Source organism: Elephantulus edwardii, unplaced genomic scaffold (assembly GCF_000299155.1).
Source record: "Elephantulus edwardii isolate Elephantulus edwardi_28Jun2011 unplaced genomic scaffold, EleEdw1.0 scaffold00029, whole genome shotgun sequence".
NCBI classification, from domain to species: Eukaryota; Metazoa; Chordata; class Mammalia; order Macroscelidea; family Macroscelididae; genus Elephantulus; species Elephantulus edwardii.
The window spans coordinates 14450586-14474165 of record NW_006399779.1 but is presented as its reverse complement, the minus strand read 5'-3'; the positions used below and the strand labels follow the sequence as shown (position 1 = coordinate 14474165).

The 23580-nt window shown below is 40.8% G+C and overlaps 1 protein-coding gene across 1 annotated transcript in view; it reads right to left on the bottom strand.

The window, feature by feature from the left end:
• Positions 1–23400, bottom strand: part of TRIM44 (tripartite motif containing 44) — a 73966-nt gene extending 50566 nt beyond the window's left edge. Inside the window, exons 1-2 of the mRNA XM_006883790.1 lie at positions 22732–23400; positions 3836–3913 (exon numbers count right to left, since the gene is read on the bottom strand). Of these exons, the coding sequence (XP_006883852.1) occupies positions 3836–3913; positions 22732–23400 (747 nt within the window). The remainder of the gene's footprint in view (positions 1–3835; positions 3914–22731) is intronic.
• Positions 23401–23580: the final 180 nt, after the last annotated feature.

Here is a 23580-nt window from a genome sequence, read left to right as displayed (position 1 = left end):
TTTGACTGTGTAGATCATAACAAACTGTGGCTGACTCTGAGAAGAATGGGAATCCCAGAACACTTGATCGTTCTAATGCGAAACTTATACTTGGACTAAGATATTCTGTAGTCTCCTCTAAAACCACAACTCAATGGCATCAATTCTTCTTCTGTCATCCTTATTCACTGTCCATATCTCCAATTCCAAGCAAGTGATTGAAAAGACGATGGCCTTAAAAAGGAACAACTTAGTTTTCAAAGTGACATCACTGCTCTTCAGTATTCAGCAGAAGTCCCTTACAGTGGATTATCCAATGTATTATGTCTCCTGATTTCCTGACTGCTGGTACTAAAGGTGTTGACTATTGATCCAAGAAGACAAAATAATTGACAACTTCAATCCTTTCTCCATCTATCATAATGCTGCCTACTGGTCCAGTGGTGAGGACTTTTGTTTTCTTGATGTTGAGATGTAATCCATACCAAAGGCAGTATTCCTTCATATTGTTAGTAGTGGTTAACACAAAGGTGGTAGGGTTTTTTCCTTCTATGAACATTTTATTTTTTTAATCTAGTGGTAAAAAACTGTACTGTAACCCCAAAGGCACACTGTTCAAATCTAACAACTTCTCTACAGGAGAAGAATGGGCAATCTCTTCCTATGTGATTAACAGCCTCTGAAAACCTGCTGGAGGGTCAGTTATGGGTCAGTTTCAAATCAATGGTACTCAACAACAAAATAAGCATATATTATTTTATAATTCTTAAAAAAAATGGTAAACCTATAACTCTTCCATCCCTTACTAGCAGAATTCAGAAGTAAAAATTAACTAAGGCCCCAGCAGACTTCAGTGTCTGGGCTAATCAAGCTTTGTGATGCATTAGGGAATTCTAGAGGAAGTGAGGCAGAGATAATGCTCAGTCCTCTATAACTCAATCAGTGCTTCTGTGTAAAGTCTCTATTGCCAGGAAATGTCAGGCCATAAAGCCTAAGAGATAAACAGGCCTATTTAAGAAGGGGGACAGGGGGTAATGAAGGAAAAAGAACAAACTAGAACCTTCAGGGTTCACCAGGGAGGCATCAATTTATTTCTTGGAAAATTTTTTTTTGTTGCAAAAGTTATATATTTAAGTGGCCCATTTCTCATCCTTTTCCTGACCTGGCAGTCATTCTGCAATTATACTGTTCCTTCGTCAAGCCAACTTTAAGTATATATAGCCTGTGAACATGGTAGGCTAGGAAGGGACTTGAAAATACACAAGGTTGCCAAGTCACAAATGGTTCACAGCAAGATAAACAGAAAGTAGAATAGATATATATAGGTATGCATATATCCAAGATCAAGTTAGGGCTTTACAAATACTCTTTAGCTTATGATCAAACATGGGAAAATCCTAAAGCTTCAAGTTTTTCTCATGGAATTACTAAATTCTTTCAACTCCAGCACATTTTCCATCAGAAACACTACATGGATCACAAAGGATCACAAAGCATTTTACCTATATTCTCAACACACAGAGACATTCAGGCTGATTTGTATACTCTTTACGTCCCTGATAATTATAATCATGTGGTTTTAGTAGAAACAGAAAACACACTTCTCTCCCTTAGTAGAGTTGTCCTAAAAACTAGAGAAACTTGATAAGAAAAGTTTTTAGTAACCTTTAATCAGTTCATTTTCACTAAAGGAAAACCTACTAATACTAAGAGTCCTTCTACTGTGAGCTAAGAAAGTAGATAAAAGTTATCCCAGTACATTTACAGCTGTCAGAATACTCCCTACCACTAATTATGGAAAATACATGTACAGAAATAACTGTATAAAACAAAATGTACCTGAAGGAAACAATGCATATGAATGTATAAAAGTGAAGAAAGACTCATCAACAACCTGTGTTACACAGATGACACAACCTTGATTGCTGAAACTGAGGAACTGAGGCATTTGCTGCAGAAGGTCAAGGACTACTGCCTTGAAGCCCAACATTAAGAAAACAATGATTCTCACCACTGGGCTAACTGGCAGCATTAGGATAGACTGTAAAGAGACTGAGATTGTTAACAGCTTCAGCTTACTTGCCTCCACAATCAACACTTTTGATTCCAGCAGCCAGGAAATGAAAAGACTAATTGCATTGGGAAAATCTGCTGTCAGGGACCTCTCCAGAGTGCTGAAGAGCAATGATGTCCATGTCAACAAAGATGTACCTAATGCAGGCCACAGTCTTCATAATTACTTGCTATGCATCAGGGAGCTGGACAATGACTAAGGACCACAGAAGAAGAATTGATGCCTTCAAATTGTGGTGCTGTAAAAGAATCTTGAACAGACCATGGACTGCTAAGAGAACAAACCGGTCCATCCTGGAGAAGATGAAAACAGACTGCTTCCTGGAAGAAAGGATTTTAAAGTTCCAACCGATATAATCTGGGTATGTTGCAAGGAGGGACCAGTCCTTGAAGAGGGACATCATACTGGAAGGGTAGAGGGATAGCGCAAGACAGGAAGACCCTGGATGAGATGGAATGACTCAGTGACTGGGGTAATGGGAGTAAGTGTGTCAGAGATGATCAAAGTGGCTTAGGATAGAGCAGAATTCAGAGTACACAGGGTGGCTATGGGTCTGAGTCAACTTCAGAGCACATAACAACAACAAACTTCTAGACCCCTAACTATACCAGAAAGCAGAAGAAACTGCTCTCATACTTTCAATGCTATATGAAGATATAACTATTTTGTAGACTGGTGATTAATTTCTCTGAAAAACCTATGACTCAGGCTTAAATTGTAAGTCAACTTAAAACTGAGCCATAAGGTGGTCATACAGTAGGTAGAAGAGGAAAGCCAGTGCTTGGTCTGCAGCATGATATGAAAGAAAGGCATTGAAGTCATAGTTTTTACTTTCAGCTCTATTATTCTAATACATTCTAGATTTGAGGTAATAATTCTAGATGTGTCAAGATCTATAGATACAGCTGTAGAGAGATACACAAATATAAATATTCAACTCCAGTTTGCAGAGCTACTGCAGTTATCAAAACTACACAATACCAGGCTCTCAACAGATGATGGGGGAGAGGGGGAGGAATACCAATCCCATTCCCCTTATTTTTTATAAAAAAGATTAAAAAGAAAGAAAGAAAAAACCCAAGTAATGCTCCATTCCCGATTTAACTGTGAGAGGCTCTGACACTCAGGCAGAGCCAGCTGGCACTAACAGCAGTCAGAGATACAGTTTCTGGATAGGGAAAGGGAGTCTGCATTAGTCATAATCCCTCTGGCGTGTTTCATTCCTAGTCTACCCCCACCCTAGTATGGTATGGTATCTTCAGCAATATCAACTCTCAACTCTCCAGCCCCTAATATCTTACAGAAAAAACCTGGAGGTTTTAGATCCAGGTCCAGGTCATGAGGACAAAAGCATTCTCAGTGGCAGCTGGCTCCTGCCAAGTGGGGAAGACAGGAGATCCAAGGGCTGGACACCAACTGGATGGGTCTGGATCCTGTTCCAGTCCCTACTATTAAGCTGATCAGTATCACAGATGCCTGTGGCTAGACTTAATGGACACAGACATCTCAAAGGTCTGGTAAAGGAATATTAAAAAAATACTTGTCTGCAGTTTGGGGGAAAACAATTAATGATTATGTAGCCTAACTCATAAAAAAGATTAAAAAAACAATAGATGACTTATCTCCAGGCATATTAGGACTATGCTATTTTTGATAGGCAGGCTTAATTAGATCTTAATGTAATGTTCAGATATATGATCGTTAAAATCCCTCGAACTTAGCTCAAGGAGAATAAAATGCTTGAGGTGCCAATACCCAATCAATTTCCAAAACAATACTTACTTTCGGGTCTGAGCTCTTGAATTTTAATCTTTCCACCAGCTCTATCATAGCTGCCTTCAGTCCGCCTGAGTCTCTGCTCTAGAAGAAAGAAAAAGCAGGAATCACTAGACGTAATTTTGTTGCTTCCCCAAACACACACAGCATCTCAAAGGACAAGGAAAACAATTTCTTATCTTTCAAGAGTACTGAACTACTACGAAGGAGAGAGGCATTGCTCTTCTTCCCTTTCTCTACAGACAAAATTGCCTAGTGACCTGGGATAACTATTGGAATGAAAATTAAAAGCAATTTGTACAGGCTGACTCATCGCTTCATCTCAGGGCTCAACCATGCCAATGAGGGCTAAGACTCTGCAAAAGCAATTTCCACCTACAATGTCTATTTTATTTCAAACCTCTTCATGTCAAACACAAAAGTGTGCAATATTAAGCATTCTTATGAAAATAAAAACAAAGAAAAAAATTCCCAAGATCTAATTGGAAATGGTATTAAACCACTGATTTAATAAGAGTGCAGGTTTCTGAGATAAGGGTTCAAATTTGAGATCTGCCGGTAACTAGTTGGTTAACGTCACACATATCACTGAAATTTCCCATAATCTACTCTCCTTCTATATAACAATTATACCAAAGTTTTTATTCTTTTTTGAAGCTTAACTGAAATAATAGTTCTAAAGCTATCAGGCAAAGTATATACTGTTCTTATATACTGTAGAGTTGGAACTTACCCATAGCTGACCCTCTAGTAGGTTTTCAATGGCAGTAAATCTTATAGTGTACAATGTGCTTAAAAGGTCAAACTGTTGTTGTTGTTATTATTATTATTATTATTACTACTACTGCATTATAATAACTTAGGGCAGTGAAAACAACATACAGAAATACAACATTAGTTCCCAATGCAAGCAACATATAAAATATTTCCTGGTAGTCAAACAAAAAAAATAGATTAATTCCTTTTCTTTTTTATTAATTCATTTTAATAAAAGATGTTACTTAAATTCATATATCTAAAATATTACCATTGCAACATGTAATTTTTAACACAAGACTTTATAGAAAATTCTCAAATTATTTGCTCTGAGCATAAAGACTGAAGAGGTATAGCAAAATGATCTAATCATGACACCTATCTTTCCAGATTTAAACCCATGCAATGCTTCCCTGTTCTAATCAACAACCTACACTATGCAGATGACACAACCTTGCTTGTAGAAAGTGAAGACAACTTAAAGTATGTACTGAAGATCATCAGACTACAGCCTAAAATAAATATAGTTATATTTCAACATGAAGAATAGAAAAATCATCAGCACTGGACTAATGGGCAGAGAGCTCTGATGGCCCAAAGAGTAAAAAGTTGTGCTGTCAACCAAAAGGTGGGTAGTTTGAATTCACCAGCTGCTCCTCAGAGGACAGACAGACAATCTTTTCCCATGTGATTAATATTCTCTGAAAGGCTGCCTCAGGGAAAATTATCAGTTGGTTTCAACTTGGTGACAATAAGCTTGAGCTTGAGGACCATTAGGCAACATCCTGATAGACAGCTGAAGCCAATGACTTCATTTTACTTAGATCCACAACCAACACCCATGAGAGAAATCAAGAAATCATGACCCGTTGCAGTGGGGAAATCTGCTATCAAGGATCACTCCAAAGTTCTAAAAAATAAGGATGTTAATCTAAAGACTGAGGCACACTTGACCTAAGCCATGGTTATCTCAACTACTTCGTTATGTGTTGAAAAATTAGCCACCAAAGAATACAGGAGTTGGTGAAGAGTACTGAATATACCATGTTGTCATTAAGAGCCACCAAGTACAACTCACAGCGGCCCTATAAAGAGAACAAAACTCTGTCCTATTTTGCACCATCCTTATCATCAACACACTAGAGTCCATTACCAGAGACACTATGTCAATCCATCTCTTTATGGTTCTTCTTCTCTTTTGTTGACCCTCCACCTTCTAAGCATGATGTCCCTTTCTAGGGAATAGCCTCCCTTAATAACATGTACCAAGTATGTGAGATGAAGCTTCACCTCTATGACTCCAAGGTACATTCTGGTTGCAATTTCTCCAAGACAAGTTTGTTCTTTTGGAAGTCCATGAATAGTCAGCACTTTTTTCCCAATACAACTCAAATTCATCCATTCTTCTCCTGTCATCCTCATTCACTGTCCAGCTGAGATGCATAGCAAAAGACTGGAAAGACTGTGGCATGAATCAGGCACACATAAATCTTCAAAGTAACATCACTACTCTTCAGGACTTTAAAAACATCCCTGATAGCAGATTTTCCCAATGTTATTTAGCTCCCCATCTCCTAATGCTGGTCCCAACTGTGATGACTGTAGATCCAAGAAGGACGAAATAGTTGACAATTTCAATTTTTTCTCCATCTATCACATCAACAATGGGTCAAAGTGGTTAAGATTTTTGTTTTCTTGCTGTTGAGATGTAACTCATACAAAAGCCTGTAGTCTTTGACTCTCTGAAGCAAGTAAGTGCCTCAGTCCTTATCTCTTTCAGCAAGTAAAGTTGTATGACCGACATAACACAAGTTGATGAGCTGTCTTCCAATCCTGGTGCCACATTCTTCTTTACATAAAGTCCATGTGCTATGGGATATGCCACAACAACAAACAAGCCTGCATTAGGCAAAGTGCAATTCGAGCCCCTCTTAGAGGCAAGGATGATGCAACTTTCATTTATGGCATTTTGGGGATGCTGCTAAGAGGCACCAGTCCTAGGAAAAAGACATCATATCGGGAGAAGCTGGGAAAGGCAGAGGGTCAGGAAAAGAAAAGACAATTTTCAACAAGATGGACTGATACACTAACTACAGTAACAGGCTTGAGGATGCTGAGCGACCATGAGGAAGGTGTGGGATAGAGCAAGGTTCAGGTTGTTCAGTGTCACTATGAGTTGTCACTGACTTGGCAGCATCTAAAATATGTATTTTTGTTAATACTTTCAATGAGATTTTTTTATTATTGAGCAAAAGGGTTTTTTTTATTATTTTATACTGGTTTACTTACAAAGTTCACATACATTGTTTTTCACAAGATCTTTCCCTTTTCCTTTACCCATCCAATTTACCCTCCACCCACCCAATTCAGTGACACTATAATTAAGCTAGACACCCAACCCACCCCCCAGCTGCCTCTCGGGGAGCTCTGGTGCCCTATTTGTAAGGAGCTGTACTGCCAACCCAAACGCACAGTTTGAATCCACCAGTTGCTCTACAAGAGAAAGGTAGGCAATCTTCTCTTGTGTGATTTACTGCCTCTGAAAATTCACTAGAGTGTCAGTCATGGGTCGGTTCTGACAACCACACATAACAACAACATTTCAAAAGACTGCACTAAGAGCAAGTAAGTTAATACATGTCAAGGGGCTTAGAATGAGGCAGGAAGATAAACAACATATAAATATGAGACATTACTATTGTCTATCTCGTTTATAATGTTTTAAGGAAAGAGGTGCTTACAATGGGGCAGGCAGGCTATCTCATTTATAATGTTTTAAAGGAAAGGATTACATCTTTTTATTTTTGTAATTCATATTCATATCAATTCATATGCATATTAATTAGTATGCATATAAATGGTTCAAAATTGGGAAGGGAGTATGTCAGGATGTGTCCTGTCTCCATACCTTTCCAATCTATATGCAGAACAGATTATCTGGGAGGCTGGGCTGTATGAGGAGAAATGTGGCATCAGGATTGGAGGAAGATTCATCAACAATCTGCATTATGCAGGTGACACAACCCTGCTTTCTGAAACTGAAGTGGACCTGAAGCGCTTGCTGTAGAAGGTCAAGGACCGCAGCCTTCAATATGCATTGAGGCTAAAAATCAAGAAAACAAAGATTCTCACTACGGGGCCAAGTGGCTGCATCATGACAGATGATGAAGAGATTGAGACTGTTAACAGCTTTAGTTTGCTTGGCTCCACAGTCAACACTCTTGGCACTAGCGGCCAGGAAATTAAAAGACATACTGCAGTGGGAAAATCTGCTGGCAAGAGAGCTCTCCAAAGTACTGAAGAGCAATGTCACTCTGGAGACTAAGGTGTGCCTGATACAGGCCATGGTCTTTGTAATCACTTGATATGCATCAGAAAGCTGGACAATGACTAGGGAGGATAGAAGGAGAAGTGATACCTTTGAACTGTGGTGTAGGAGAAGAGTACTGAATATACCATGGACTGCTAAGAGAACAGGCTAGTCCTAGAAGAGGATTAAACCAGGCTGCTCCTTGGAGGCAAGGATTCTGAAGCTTTGTCTGATATACTTTGGACATGTTGCAAGGAGGGACCAGTTCTTAGAGAGGGACATCATGCTTGGGAGGGTGGAGGGACAGTGCAGGAGAGAAAAACCCTTGATAAGATGGATTGATTCAGTGACTGCGATAAGGGGGGTAGGTGTCGGAGACAGTGAAATTGGCACAGGACAGAGCAGGGTTTAGGGCTGCTGTACATAGGGTCACTATGGGTCGACTCGACAGCACCTAACAACAACAACAACATGCATATCAAGCAGATGCTTTTTGAAAATATGCTGAACATACACTTTCAGGACATGAATGCCTTACAGTAATATATTACACGTATGTAGCACAATCTAAATTCACATGATTTATTTTCTTAACAAGTCTATACAATGGAATAGGATCATAACCTACTCTACAGAATCTACAGCATCAAGACTCAAATTTTTCCAAGAAGCATGAAGAGGTAAAATGGCTGTCATTCTTACGGGGTCAGGAAAATTAAAAAGCCAAAGCAAATACTGCAAGTAGTTTTTTACTTAAAACCGGGCTCAGGATCAGTGCTAGGAAATTTTAGGAAATATGAAGATCTTCATTACAGGAATTAAAAAGACACTAATATTTCTCCTTTCCTCTCAAAATATCAAAGCTATAAGTAAAATCCAATAGAACAGTAAGCAAATTGCTTAAGATGTACTTGGCAAACACAACTTAGATCACATTTCCACTCAAATCCAGTTGTGTTAACAATCTGTATTTTTAAAAACGGTAGTTTAACTTGCCCGATTCTGAGTCTTCGACTTCTGTGATCTCATTATCACACATCTGGGAGCAAGAATCTAGAGGTCACACACTGAGTGGGGGTGGGGGGTGTGTGAAATATGAAGTATCTAAAAAAGGGTTAAGTTGACAAATACAATGCTGCTTTATGCGATGATCAGACAATAAAGCCTGTCTGATGATATCATTCCTCTAACCTGCTTCTCATTGGCTGAACAAGCAGGTCACTTGTCCCTGGAAAGCTCTCTTCCCCCACATCCCAGCTGCCAGCGCCCATTTTAAGCTATTCCGTAAGCGCCCTGATGCATTATGACTGCTCCCCTGGCTTTAGAGAACAGAAAGGAATGTACCAAACTGTGTCTTAAAACCTTGAGAAAAGAAACAGAACAACGATGAAGGAATCCCTAAGAAGCAGACCGCTTGAGTGCAGGCAGATGTGCCTTGTGCAGAAAGATAAGGGAAACCCTAGCCTTCTTTCATGAAAATGCAGTGTGTCAGCAGAATCTTCCCTCCTTTCACAAAGCATCAGCAGCACTGCCTACCGAGGGGAAAGAAGTTCACAGAGCTCCCTTTTAGGAAATTTGCTCATCTAACTCCCCAAATCAAACTCACTACCATCCAGTGGATTTGACTTACAGTGATGCTATAGGACAAAGTTCAACTACGAGACAGAGTTTCCAAAAATGTAAATATATACAAAAGCTGACTGCCACATCATTTTCTCCTACTCCACCTCCTCACCCCATTCTTTGAGAATTATTTTAAAAAGATTAATTGGGCTCTATTTCTTCCTGTATTCTGATGACTTTTTAAACCACAATAAAAGTAGCTGATAAAAGGAGAAGGTCTTCTGGAGAGAGGAGAACTGAGGAACTACAGGACTGAGGTATGAGTATAAATGGTGATTCTAGTCTAAAACCTATTATTCCGTTTCTTTTCTTACATCCTAGCATCCTAAACAGCCTTATGAACAGATAATATACCCCAGGCACCAAATCCAAGCTCTGGGAATCCCCTTGTCTCTTCACTACCCATGGGATTAAAGGATTCATTATCTCTGCATCCTGTGAGTTTCTAATGACCTAAAAAACCCTTGGGAAGAAGGGCTCTGTAAGAAACTCTGAAATCAGGTTCAGGTCATTTGGTCAAGTAGATCTTGAGTCCTGGATATGTAGAAAGTATCGAGAAGGGATAGGGTATGGCCAGAGGAGGACTAGATGTGCTACTTGCTAAAGATGGGACTTTGGGAAGGAGCATAGAGATGCTGAAGATCTGAAAAAGAAGTAAGCGACAAGAAAAATAAGCATTTTCCTTAATTCTAACCTTGTAAATATTTCGTTCCATAAACAGTCTCGATCTATCAAGACAATCCTTAGGACAAACACCATGGCTGGTAAGAAATGAAACCTGCCTGATGCTTGCACTTCTCCACCTCCATCTTCCCCAGTGCATTCTAAGAACAAAGGAGCTCAACCTGAGCCTACATTGTTTATGCACCTCTTTCCTCCCCTAAGAGTGTGTAGGATAAAAAAGGACAAGTGCTATGTTGTGACACCTACCCCTCAGAGTATGATCACTCTGTGGAGGTGTGGGATGTTTCACAGAAACTAGCTCCTAGCTATGAGTCATAACAAAACCAAAGAAAGGACAAAACGAATTACATTTAAAGGTACTCTTTACTTTCTAAAGCACTTCTTGTATTCTTTTTGTTAGCATTTCACAATACTCTAAAACGCAGTACATTCTAGCTTTTAAAAGGTTGGTGAAAATCAAATGAGAAACCCATAGATCACACAGCTCACATGCTCTTTGATTGGCTCTTCGAGGTAACTCCATTAAAGAGATCATGTACTCCTATTACGAAATGGCTTTATGAGAGTGATGTACCCCAAGTTAAGAGGCTAGTCAAAACAAAGTTCAGAAAGACACAAATTAAAGTATAACATAGAAGTATAAAGAAAACAAAGAATTTCTATAAGTTAGAAAAAGTTGAATATGCTTAAAAGAAATTCCAGCAAAGTACATGAAATGTGAAATGGCTGATAAAAATGAAAAAGTGTAAAAGATGAAGAGATGCTTAAACTTATTATTAATTAAGGCATCACTTATTATTACCCATCAGACTGAAAATTGAGTGGTTTTGAAGAAATTGGCAACTTTAATATACTGTTGACTTAAAAAAGTAAGTTACTACAAGATTATATGCTTACTAGAAAATCCATTTTTTCCTTTTATCTTCTTGAAAAAGGCTATCACATATTTACTGCAGAACTGTTTATAGCACTGGAAAACTGGAAATACCTCAAAAGGCTACCAATAATGGGTAAACTCTGAATTAACAATGTACAAAATTTAAAAAAATATGTGAGTACTTATGCAACTGTACAAAAAGATACACTATTAAATTAAAAAAAAAAACCCAACACCACCTTGCTATTACAACTGGCTGCTGGCTTTGACTCAGGGAGACGCCATGTGTGTCAGGCTAGATTGGTGTCTTTCTTCTGAAGCTCCTCTGGGTAGAAGAGAGCCTCCAAACTTTTGGTTAACACCTAAGGATTTTAGCTATTTGAACCTCCAAAGGACACCACCAGCTCAGAAGGAGAAGGATGGGCAATCTCCTCTCATTCAATTAACTGCCTCTGAAAACCCACCAGAGGGTCAGCTACAGATTGATTCTGAGGATCTCCATAAGGGAGATCTGGTAGCCTAGTGGTAGGCAGTTATGTTGCCAACCCTAAAGCACATGGTTCAAATCTACCAGCTGTTTCTGCAGGTCAAAGATGGGCAATCTCTTCCAAACCAGTTTACAGCCTCCCAAAACCTAATTTAAAAGGTATGGTGACAGACCAGAAAAAACAGTTAGCTACTGGAGGGACTTACACTAGGTTAAACAGCAGGAAGGGGTTTTTCTGTGGTGTTAAGACCTGTCAAGTAATTTCTAACTAATAACAATTCTGTGTATAATAGAAGAGAAAATTTCCCAATTCTGAATCATTCTTATAGTCATCAACATGCAGCCCACTGTTGTATCCACTGTGTCAACCTATCTTACCGAGGGTCTTCTTTGCTTGTCACTGATGCTCTACTTTACCAAGCATGATATAAGTCTTCGGGAACTAATCTCTCCTGATAACATGCCCAAAGTACATGAGACAAAATCTTGCCATTCATGCTTCTTAAGGAGCACTCTGGCTACACTTTTTCAAAGACGGATGCTAGTTCTTCTGTCAACTCCTAAAGTGTTCAATATTCATCACCAACACCATAATTGAATGGCATCTATCCTCTGATCTTCCTTTGGCCTGGACCAAAACACTGTTCAGCTTTCAAAGGCCGATGAGGCCCCTACTTGGGTCAGGTTCATCTCAGTCCTCAGTCCAGCATCTGCTTGTGAACACTTTAAAAAGGTCTTTTGCAGTTGTTGTTTGTTGTTATGTGCCATCAAGTCACTTGTGATTCAAAGCAACTCTACGTACAACAGCTCTGAAACCTGCTCTATGCTGTGCCAACCTTATTGTACCTGACAGACTTACCTCCATCACCCCAGTCACTGAATCAGTCCACCTCAGCGAGGGTCTTCCTCTCTTGTGCTGTCCCTCTCCAAGGACTGGTTCCTCCTTGTAACATGGCCACAGTATGTCAGAAGAAGCTTCATAATACTTGCCTTCAAGGAGCAACCTGGTCTTATCCTCTCTAAGAAACTGTTTGTTCTTCTACCAGTCCACGGTATATTCTTTTCCAACACCACAACTCAAAGGTATCAATTTTCCTACTATCATCCCTAATCACTGTCCAGCTTTCTGATGCATATCAAGTAACTGCAAAGATTATGGCCTGGATCAGCTGCACCTTAAGTCTCCAGACTGACATCATTACTCCTCAGTACTCTGGAGAGGTCTCTGACAGCAGACTTTCCCAATGCAATTAGTCTTTTGATTTCCTGGCTGCTCATTCCAAAAGTGTTGATTGTGGAGCCAAGCAAACTAAAGTTGTTAACAGTCTCAATCTCTTCACCATCTATCCTGATGCTGCCAATTGGCCCAGTGATGAGAATCTTTGTTTTCTTGATGTTGAGCTTCAATCCATATTGAAGGCTGCAGTCCTTGACTTTCTGCAGCAAGTGCTTCAGGTCCTCCTCAGTTTCAGCAAGCAGGGTTGTGTCATCTGCATAATGCAGATTGCTGATGAGCCTTCCTCCAATTCTAATGACATATTCTTCTTCATAGAGCCCAGCCTCCCGGATGATCTGTTCTGTATATTGATGGAAAAGCTATGAAGACAGGACACATCCCTGGCGAACACCCTTCCCAATTCTGAACCATGCAGTGCTTCCTTGCTCTGTCAGCGTCCTAGTTCTGACTGCTTCCTGGTCCTAGTATAGGTTTCGCATAAGCGTAATCAAGTGTTCTGAGACTCTCATTTTTCTCAGAGTTAGCCACAGTTTGTTGTGATTCATAGTCAAATGCCTTTGCATAGTCAACGAAATACAGATAGACATTTCTTTGGTACTCTTTGCTTTCAGCCAAGATTCATTTAACACTAGCTATAATATCCCTAGTACTATGGCCTCTTCTAAACCCAGCCTGCACATCTAGCAGTTCTCTGTTGATCTGACCACCACCTAACATTGGCTATATATAATGTCTCAAAAGCCATGGCCTCTTCTAAACCCAGCCTACACATAAGGCAGTTCTTTGTTGATGTACTGTTCCAATCATTTTTTGGTAATTTTCAGCTTGCATGTGATTAATGATACTGTTAGACAGTTTCCACTCTCTGTTGGATCACCTTTCTTTGGAATGGGAATAAAATGAGGACAGTGACCCTACTTAAAACAAATGGAAACCCTGCTGATCCTGTACCATCCTGACAATCTCCATAGTGCTTAAACTCATTGTTGGCAGTCACTGTGTCTTATAGAGGGTCTTCCTCTCTTTCACTGACCCTCTACTTCTTAAAGCATGATATTATTTTCCAAGATTGGCCCCTCCTTATAACATGCTCAATGTATGTGAGGTGAAGTTTCACCAACCTTGGAACACTTTTCCAAAACACTTCTTTTTGTTTTTCTGGCAGTTCATGGGATAGTCAATGAGGAGCTTGGTGGCAAAGTCCATAGGGAGTTGTGTTGCTAATGATATTGGTTACCCATCTTTGAGATTTCAAATTCACCAGCGTCTCCAAGACAGAAAGACAGGCAGCCCCCTCCTCTAAGATTTATAGCCTCAGAAATCCCACAAAGGGTCATCCTAAGTCAGAACAAACTCGATGGTAAGGAGTTTTACATATATCCAATACTCTTCACTAACATCACAATTCAAAGGTATCAATTCTTCCACAGTCTTCCTTATTCCTTATCCAACTTTTATCGCCTATGAAGTAGCTGAAAACATGGCTTAATTCAGGCTCAACTTAGTCTTTAAACTGATATTCTTGTTCTTTAGTAAAACTTAAAAATTTTATATATGATTGAGAATAATTAAATGAATATAAAGCAAAAATGGGACAGAGACAACAATAGAGACGTTAACATACATTTTTTTTTAAATTTTTTTTATACTGGTTTACTTACAAAGCATGTATTTCCCCCTTTTGTTTACTCACCTCTTCCTCCACCCATCAAATTGTACAACCCTATGATTTTTGTACTCTACTTACTTTCTCAGTGACCTTTAGAAAGAGTCCACCTGAGTTGAGTCCCATCTACAAATGGGACCCACAAAAGCACATCTTCCTGTGGGGTTATAAGAGCACTGTAAGGAATGGACTATGTTCTCCCAAAATACATGTTGTACTAGCCCCTATATCTGTAAGTGAAATTCAATTTGTGAATAAAGTTTTCTTCACTAAACCAATCACTATAAAGATATAAAAAGAACAGATCAGGCTCAAAAACAAGGAAGCACAGATCAGGGACAACAGATGACACTCCACATGAAAAAATGCTTGAAATCAAGAAAGAGAAGTTGAGAAGATACAAAGACATTCTCCTGAGTTAGCAAACAGACTTTCTCTCTAACCAGTGCCTTAAGAATAAATAATGAACAATGTAATGCAAAGCATCTGATCTTAAACCATTCAATGACAGTTACCACTATTAATTTCACTTTGGGAAAAAAAACCCACAAAATTCAACGTCAAGGTAAAAATTCCTAAACTCTTGGTTTTATAACCTCAGGCACACATTAGTTTTTTTAATCCTTGACACACAGCATATCCTACCACTCAATGCAGAAAGATAATCAGAGTTCATAAACAACAAAGCACAGAGAAACTTGGGAGGGGAAGTACCTGACTATATAATTTTACACTTATCCCCATGACTGACTCTTAGAAAGAAACTGGAGGATATTATTAACCAGAAAGTAAAGGGTGTATTGCCCCGACTCTCCTCTGCTTCTATAAAAATTTCCCACAGTTCCAAATGTAAAACAGAGTTTAAGGAGGACAACCAGCAAGGCTTGTGAACCTAAAATTAGACTTACCAGCTGTGTTTTGGTTAGCTAGTGCATATGGCACCAGCAGGACACTGAAATGCAGGAGTCTCGTTTCTAAAGTCAAGTTTTTCACCAGCTTTTCTACCCACCAGAATGCAGCAGGCGGAAGGAACAGAAGGAGAGGAGGCTGAAGAGTTTTCATCCAAAGAATTTTGGTGTCCAGAACCTCTACTGCTGCCAGACTAACTTGTCTAGCATTGAACTCAGAATAGAACATTAGATGGCTCTATATGCTTGGGAAGGTGGAGGGACAGCACACGAGAGGAAGACCCTCAATAAGATGGATTGCCTCAGTGACTAAAGGAGGTAGGTAAAGGGGGGTAGGTGTGTCAGAGACAATAAAGCTAGGTCAGGATAGAGCAGGGTTCTGAGCTATTGTACAAAGGGTCGCTATGAGTCACAAGGAACTCAACAGCACATTATAATAACAACATACTGGAAAGGAAAAAATGTTATGTACCACAGAGTCAGACTCATAGCTGACCTCCCAGTGAGTTTTCAGTGGCAGCATATCACAAAGGAGACTGCACATCTTTTTCCCTAGTAGCAGCTGGTGGATTTGAACCATGTGCCTCTGAGTTGCCAGCACAACTCATTACTAAGCCACTAGAGCAGAGGTACCAATTGCAGCCACTGTGCTAAACTCTTTCCATCTATCATCTTGTTTAAACACTATAATGATTACTATAGCTACAGTAAAGAGGAAGATCTTGTCTTGCCATTTGCAAAATACAGTTATTGATAAATCTTTCTCCAAACTTAATTCTCTATTTTTCTTCACATAGTTAACCTTCTTGAATTATTTGCCCAGCCCAAATATTGAACTACTGTGTTGTAGTTAGGTGCTGTTGGGTTGACTAAGATTCATAGAGACTCTCCAAACAACAAATCAGAGCCCTGCGTTATCTTCAGCCCTGTTCACAATCTCTGATATGCTCAATCCCACTGTTACAATCACTGTGCTAGTCCATCTTGTTGAGGGTCATCTTCCCTTTCTCTGACTTTCCACCTTTCCAACTGCATCTTTTTTCAAGAACTAGCTTCTCTCATCAACATGTCCAATGTATGTAAGACCAAGTTCCACTATCCTTGCCTCAAGCAGGAGTGGTAGCCACTTCATAAACCACATGCCTCCAGAAACTCTATGAACTTTGATAAATGTTGACAGTTCTAGAAAGGTTTCAGGCCTTTTGTTTATAGGGTTGCTATGAGTCCTGCTCAACTGGAAGGCAATCAACAACAACAACAACAACAATCTTATCCTACCACCATTCTTTACAAATCATCATCCAAAACTACTTCTCTCTCCTCCACTGCTTGAGGGTAAACTCTATGAAAAACAGAGTCTTGACTGTCATACTCACAATACTGCCAGCACAAGATAAGGTCAAACATTTGGATGGCAGCTTGAGACAGGGAATCCAACCCAGTCTTCATACAAATTTTTCTTAGCACCATTTAGGGAATGCCTTAAACTAGAGACACCAGCCTATACTCTTTACCTTAATTTTAGCTTGTATAACTTCCTGTACAAATAAGTAAGACATTGATTGAATTCCTAGTAGTCTGTACTTCATGCTTTTATTCGAAGGTGTCCAAATCCCTTCCTACAAGAATAAGAAACATAAATTATAAACAGGAATATTATAGCAGGGCTTCAACCCCTTCCTTCTTCAGTTTTTCCTTATGAGCTGATGAAAGAGCCAGAGCCACTGGCCACAAGGGTTACAATCAGGCATATCTCCACCTTCCAGTCCCTCTGGAGTCACTGCTGTTCTGGGCATGTGGCCAATATTACTCCATTCTGCCACCAATACCCCTCACCAGCTCCCCTCTGCAGCTGCTCCCAATGTCCCTTACCCAAACAGTCTTCTCCTCCAGCATGAATCTTAGAGGGACATTCAAGGGCAAAGTGTCCACAGAAAAGTCATGATAAGAACTCTAAAGATGCTCAATAAACACTTACTGAATTCTGCTAATCACATCTCTTTTTGCAACTCTACAAAACTCTACCTTCTCTTCAGTTGACCTTAGGATAGTGGCCACACCGTTTCTATATCAGTGTTTTTCCAACTACAAAGCATGACCCATTAGTGTGCCATGAAATCCATTTAATGGGAGCAACAGAAATTTCTTTTCTAACAGACTAGAAAATGAACTGAACACATCATATGTAACAAGATAATTGTATTCCACTGAGTTATTTAAATGTCTTTCTCTGTGAGAATATATGTCATGTTATTTTCAATTGCTTTATATGCAAGTGAAACTCAGACAATGAACAAGGAAGATCAAAGAAAAATTTATTGTTTTTTAATTGCAGTGTTAGTGAAGAATATTGATTATATCTATCATGGACTGCCAGAAGAACAAACTGGCCTGTCTTGGAGGAAGTGCAACCACAAAGTACTCCTTAAAAGACAGGATGGTTAAACTTCACTTCACGTACTTTGGGTATGTTATAAGGATGGACTAGTCCTTAGCAAAAGACATGCTGGGAAAAGAAGCAGGTGAGCAAAAGAGAGAAGGATCCTCAACAGGCTGGATTAACACAGGGACTGTACCAAAGGGCACAAGCATGCTGGAGATGATGAGGATGGCACAGGAAAGGTTCAGATCCGTTGTTCATACAGTCACTATGAGTCACAGTCAACTCAGACACCTAAGAACAATTTGTACCAGAACCTCAGCAATGTTTCACAGAGACCTCATGCATCCAAGAAAGCAATAATTAAAGCCAACCAGGAGAAACCACCTTTTGTTTTGGTTATTTTCCAAACAGTCCTTTATTGCGTGGTCTGAGAGGGACGCCACGTGACTACGCACAGCGAAGGGCAAAATGCCACCAGAAACCACATGTTGAATAAACCAAAAATAATACTGAAGACTAAACTCCTTACTGTTGAGTCGATTATGACTCAAACGACACTGCAGGACAGAGAAGAACTGCCCCACAGCGTTACTCCTAAAGGCTGCAAATCTTTACAGAAACAGACTTCGGCGTCTTTCTCCTGGGATGTTCGAACTGCTAATCTTTCAGGAAGTAGCTGAACATTTCATCACTGAATAATCAGGGTTGCTTAAAATGTGTTAAAAATCTATTATATTACTGGCAAATTAATCTGTGGTAATTTAAAAATATAACTACATTTTTGTAAGGTTTTAACATGAATTTAATCATGAAGAATCAGTCAAGAAAAGTAAATACAGATTGCAGACATTGTACAGACACATTGACCTGAACTGTTCAACAACGCCAGGGTTGTGAAAGACACACATACATACAGCAGGATAACTCCGATTAAAGGAAAGTAAAAGTATCAACAACTAAGTGTATCATGTAGTCTTGACTTCACCCTGGATTTTTTTTTTTAAAAAGGTTATCAAGAAAATTTGGGGAATACTTTGGAAAATTTGCATATGCCTCATCTATATGAAGTAGAGATAAGAGGTAGAGGAGAAAAGAACTGATCAAAGACACAGAGGAAAACACTACTTTGCCTATAAATGCTGCTAGCTAATAGTATGGCACGGGGGTAGAAACTGAATCCTTATCTTCATTACACAAAAACCAGAGACACAAGATGCAAGGAAAAAGATAAAAAAGCTCTACTCAACCACAAAAGGAGAGATGGAGAACACGATGAGGGCAAAAGGAAGAAAGGGAAAAGAGGGATGAAAAGGAAAGTGAGGGGGAGGGAGGAACCGCAGAATCAGGAAGGCATTTGCAGCTAGTAACAAAAAAGTGAGAAATAAACTTACAAGAAGCTACAAATTAGTGAGGAAAAAAAGACAACCCAGTAGAAAAATGAGCAAAAGAACATTATTAAAAAGTAAATGCAGGGAGATAAAATAGATCAATAGTAATTAATTACATAAAAGCAAAGTACTGATGACTGTCTAAAACAAAATGTGCATTAAAGAGTATTATATATATAATACAAGAATGTATTATATAAGAGTGAATGATAGTATAAATAAATTTTTAAAAATTAAAGAAAATAATACATTTGTTTCAACATGTAATTATTTTTATCTGACTAAATTCAAGTCGAATAAATTACAACCAAAGAGAGAGAAGGGAAAAGATATACACAGAAGTTATTGGTAACTCACTCAAAAACAGGCAAACTTTACTGCTGTCAAATCTGAACCAATTCACAGCCAACCATCAGGGTTTTCAAGGCTGTGGTTGTTTTGGTTAACAGTGAAATTCTGGAAGACCTACTCCATGAATCAATACCATTGTAAGATACCATTACAGAGCCACAAGACGACCAAAATTTTGAATTCTGAACAAAAGCAAGTGTTGCTGAAGACACAGAACAACAAGGGCTCGTGCTGATAAGGATCCAGGGCAGCAGAAACACTCCTCCACTCTCGGTGAAATACTCATTAATAAAATGACTGTACAAAATAGTTGGCAACATCAATACTACAGAAGATGTATATACTTTATGATCTAGCAATTAAACCTCTATGTCAAGATTCTTTGTGAATGTGAACCTGGAAACAAAAACAAGAATGTTCATATAGCTCCAGAAACTAGAAACAAATGTTCATCTACTATTAAATACTTAACAACAACAACAACAACAACTAGAGAGCTCAGTTGGCCTAGTGGGCAGAAAGTGATGCTACCAAGCCAAAGATGGGTGATTTTAGTATGCAGCCCTCAGGCCGGTTTTGGTTTGGGTTAAACATTTTTCTAAGTGGTATAGCACTGGTCTATTCATTTGCTGTACAGAGGTAACTCGTGGCTGCTGTGATGCTAACCACTGTGACAGTGATGTGACAAATGGGATAATGGTTACCCATGGTGGACAGTGTTTAGTGGAGCTCTCCAATTAAACAAGCTTGGAAGCAGGAGCGGCATCCAGTTCCAAAACAGCTTGCCTCTGGAAACTCTTATGAATGTGGAGAAACAATAAAAGTTATACAAGTGTTCAGGTCTTTCATTCATAGTTGCTATGAAGTCGTCTACGACTCTACGGCACTTACCACCACCACCACCACTATGAAATACATACTCCGTGGCATATTTCACAGAAATTCTATGTAGCGATGAAAATGAACCATAATGGCACTGCCACTAACTAGATAAATGGCATAAACACAAACTGAGAAGATGAAGCAAAACCTTAAGTGATAAATACAATAAACCAATCTATTAACCACCTCCCAAAAAATGTTTAAGGAGTCCACAATACATGGTAGAAGTTAAGGAAAAAAAAACAAAATTAAACTTAAAAAGTTAAAGGAGAGGATCGCCACAAAGGTATAATACTGGTTACCGATGGGGAAGATAGGGAGCTCTGAAGGCCTAGAGGCTGTATTACAATTCTGAAGGAAGCAGGATGGGCAATCTCCTCTCATGTGTTTAACTGTCTCTGAAAACTCGGTGGAGGGTCAGCTATTGGTTGGTTCTGACTCTATAGTACACAACAACAACATGGGGAAGGGGATTTTGATTAGAAGGGGGAACCGTGGCAGGTGCCTTTGAGTAGGCTCTACCTATTAACAACTTTCCTGCACAGTTTGTGAATGTGCATTTTACGTAGCTCTGGTAGTTCAGGGGTAAGGATTTGTGGTGCCAACAGAAAAGCACGAGGTTGGAGCATGATGAGCAAGCTCCTCCCACGCGATCTACAGCCTCTGAAAACCTGCTAGAGGGTCGGCTATGAGTCAGTTCTGACTTGACGTTTAAAAAAAAAAAAAAGCTAGAACAAAAGACTAAGAAATAAGGTTACAAAACTAAAAACAAAAATATAGGGAGCTCTGGTGGCCAAGTAATAAGAAATTGCGCTGCAATCCCAAAGGCTTGCAGTTTGACTCAACCTCCCTTGCTATTAACAGCCTCTCAAAGCCTGCTAGAGGAGCAGCTATTGGTTGGTTCCCATTTGATGGTACTCAACAACAGTGTAGGAACAATCAATACCAAAATATTTTGTTTTCCTGAACTGGGGTAACAACAACTTAGGGCTGCTGCGGGGGAGGGTGTCCTAAGACAAAACATGTATTAATTAATGAACTGATCACTGTGCCTCACTCAAACTCCAGCTCTGGCAGTTTTTCTGACTATAAACATCCATGACATCAATAAAAGGCAAATCTGCACATTCACTCATTCAGAACACACATAGTGTTTACTACCTGTCAAACTCTGCTCTGGGAAACAAGCACAAAGCAAAGACTCGATGCTCTGGGAGAAGAAAGGAAAGCACAGGAACCCCCATCTCCACCCTAATTTGGCCTCCACCTCAGACTCCTTCCCTATCTAGTTTTGAACATGGAAAACTCAAGAAAGAACTCAAGACACACCTGTATGCAAATCCACTCACTACCTTTGAGAGTCTTTCACTAGAGAGATACCATCTGTTTTCATTCATTTGGTAGAAACAGTGTGTACCATTTTCAAGTGGGAAACAAAGTTGCCTCATCAGTAGCCCTAAGTCTAGGCCCAAGTATAAACTAGTGATTACTGGAAATGGTGGAAGAACACTCTACTTTGGCAACATCAGACAGTGAAAACCATATAGGGCAGTTCTGTCCATGTGGGATCACCATGAGTCAAAATCAATTTCACTGACAGCTGGTTTTTATGAATCCAACAATGTTTTCCTTAGGCCTTGTCATTTAACTGAAATTAATCAGGGACTTGTCATTTTTTCTGAAACTGTACATTAGGTTTCATGCATAAATGCCTTTCACTCAGATGACGATCCAGAGCTTTCTTGTCTCAAAAGGGGTTCAATCATATAAGAGTGGATAAACCCTGCTTCTGGACAAGTGCTGGAGGGTTGGGTTTTTTGGGTTTTTTTTTACCCAAACACTCGTTGTTGAGTCGTAATCAATTCATAGCTGACCTGTTTTCTGAGGCTGTCCTTTTCTCCAAGAGCAGCTGGTGGATTCGAACAGCCTGCCTTGGGGATGGCAAGGCAACTCCCTACAAACTAGGCTAGCAAAGTGGGACAACGTCTTGTCGTTGTTACGTGCAGTCAGGTCGTAACTGACCTTCCAGCAGGTTTTAAGCAGCAGCAAATCTCCCAGGAGTAGATTGCCGCTGCTCTTTCCTGGAACAGCTGGTGGATTCGAACCGCATTCCTTTGGGACTGCAGCGTTGCTTCTTACCACGAGGCCATCAAAGTGCCAACCCATCCTAGCAACAACTGCAGAGCTGAGCCCCCATCAAGAGAATGCATCAACCTTCCCGGCTGCACTCCTGTCATTCATGTTTGGTAATCTTTGGGCGCAGAATCCCAAAGTGACGTGTAGGTGCGTTTCACCACCCGAGGGTCAGCATCCTGACCCCAGGCCTCCGCGGTGCGGACCCAATACTTACTCTCAGCTCTTCGAAGGCTTCGTCTAGGGTGGCGAGCTGGTGGCCCTGGTGAGCCCCGATGACCGGGCACAGCACACAGATGAGCCGCCTGTCCTCCTGGCAGTAGGTGCTCAAGTCCAGCCCATGGTCCGGACACTTTCTCTTGGCCACTCTCTCGGCTTCCATCTCTATCTCCGGGTCGAACTCACTCTCCGCCTCGGTTTCCCCCTCGGCCTCGGATTCTCCCTCCTGGTTGTCTTCCTCGGCCTCGCTTTCTTGCTCGTCCTCCATCTCTTCTTCCTCGCTGTCTTCGTCGCTCTCCTCCTCACTCTCGTCCTCGCTCTCTTCCTCCGTCTCGCTCTCCTCCGATCCGCTCTCCTCCTCGGACTCGCTCTCCTCCCCGGCGCCTTCGCCCTCTACCTCCGTCTCGGTTTCCCCCTTGGCTTCCACCCGGGCTGGGCCCTCGCCCTCTGTCTTGGCCCCCGAGGTCCACACGCCAGCGCCATGGATGTACGCGGCCAGGTGGTGACTGAGGAACTTCTGCCGGTGCACCTCGGCGTGGCGCGGGCAGTAGCAGAAGCCGCACTCTCGGCAAACCTCCTCGGCGCCCGGGGCCTCGTCGGGCTCGCACTCGTCACACGTGCCGTCGTGCGGCAGCTCCTCGAAGGCCGCGCCCACCGCCGAGGCCATGTGGGCGCAGGGACGCGGCCTGGGGTGGCCGAGGCCCCGGAGCCCGCGAGCGCAACGCCTCGGCTCGGCCTCTTCACGCCCTCCTCCCCACCGGGGTCCCTGCCCGGAGAGTCCGCGCGCGTCCGGGCCGCGCCCGTGCCCCGCAGCGGGGTCTGAGGCCCCCGCCGCCCCGCCGCCTGC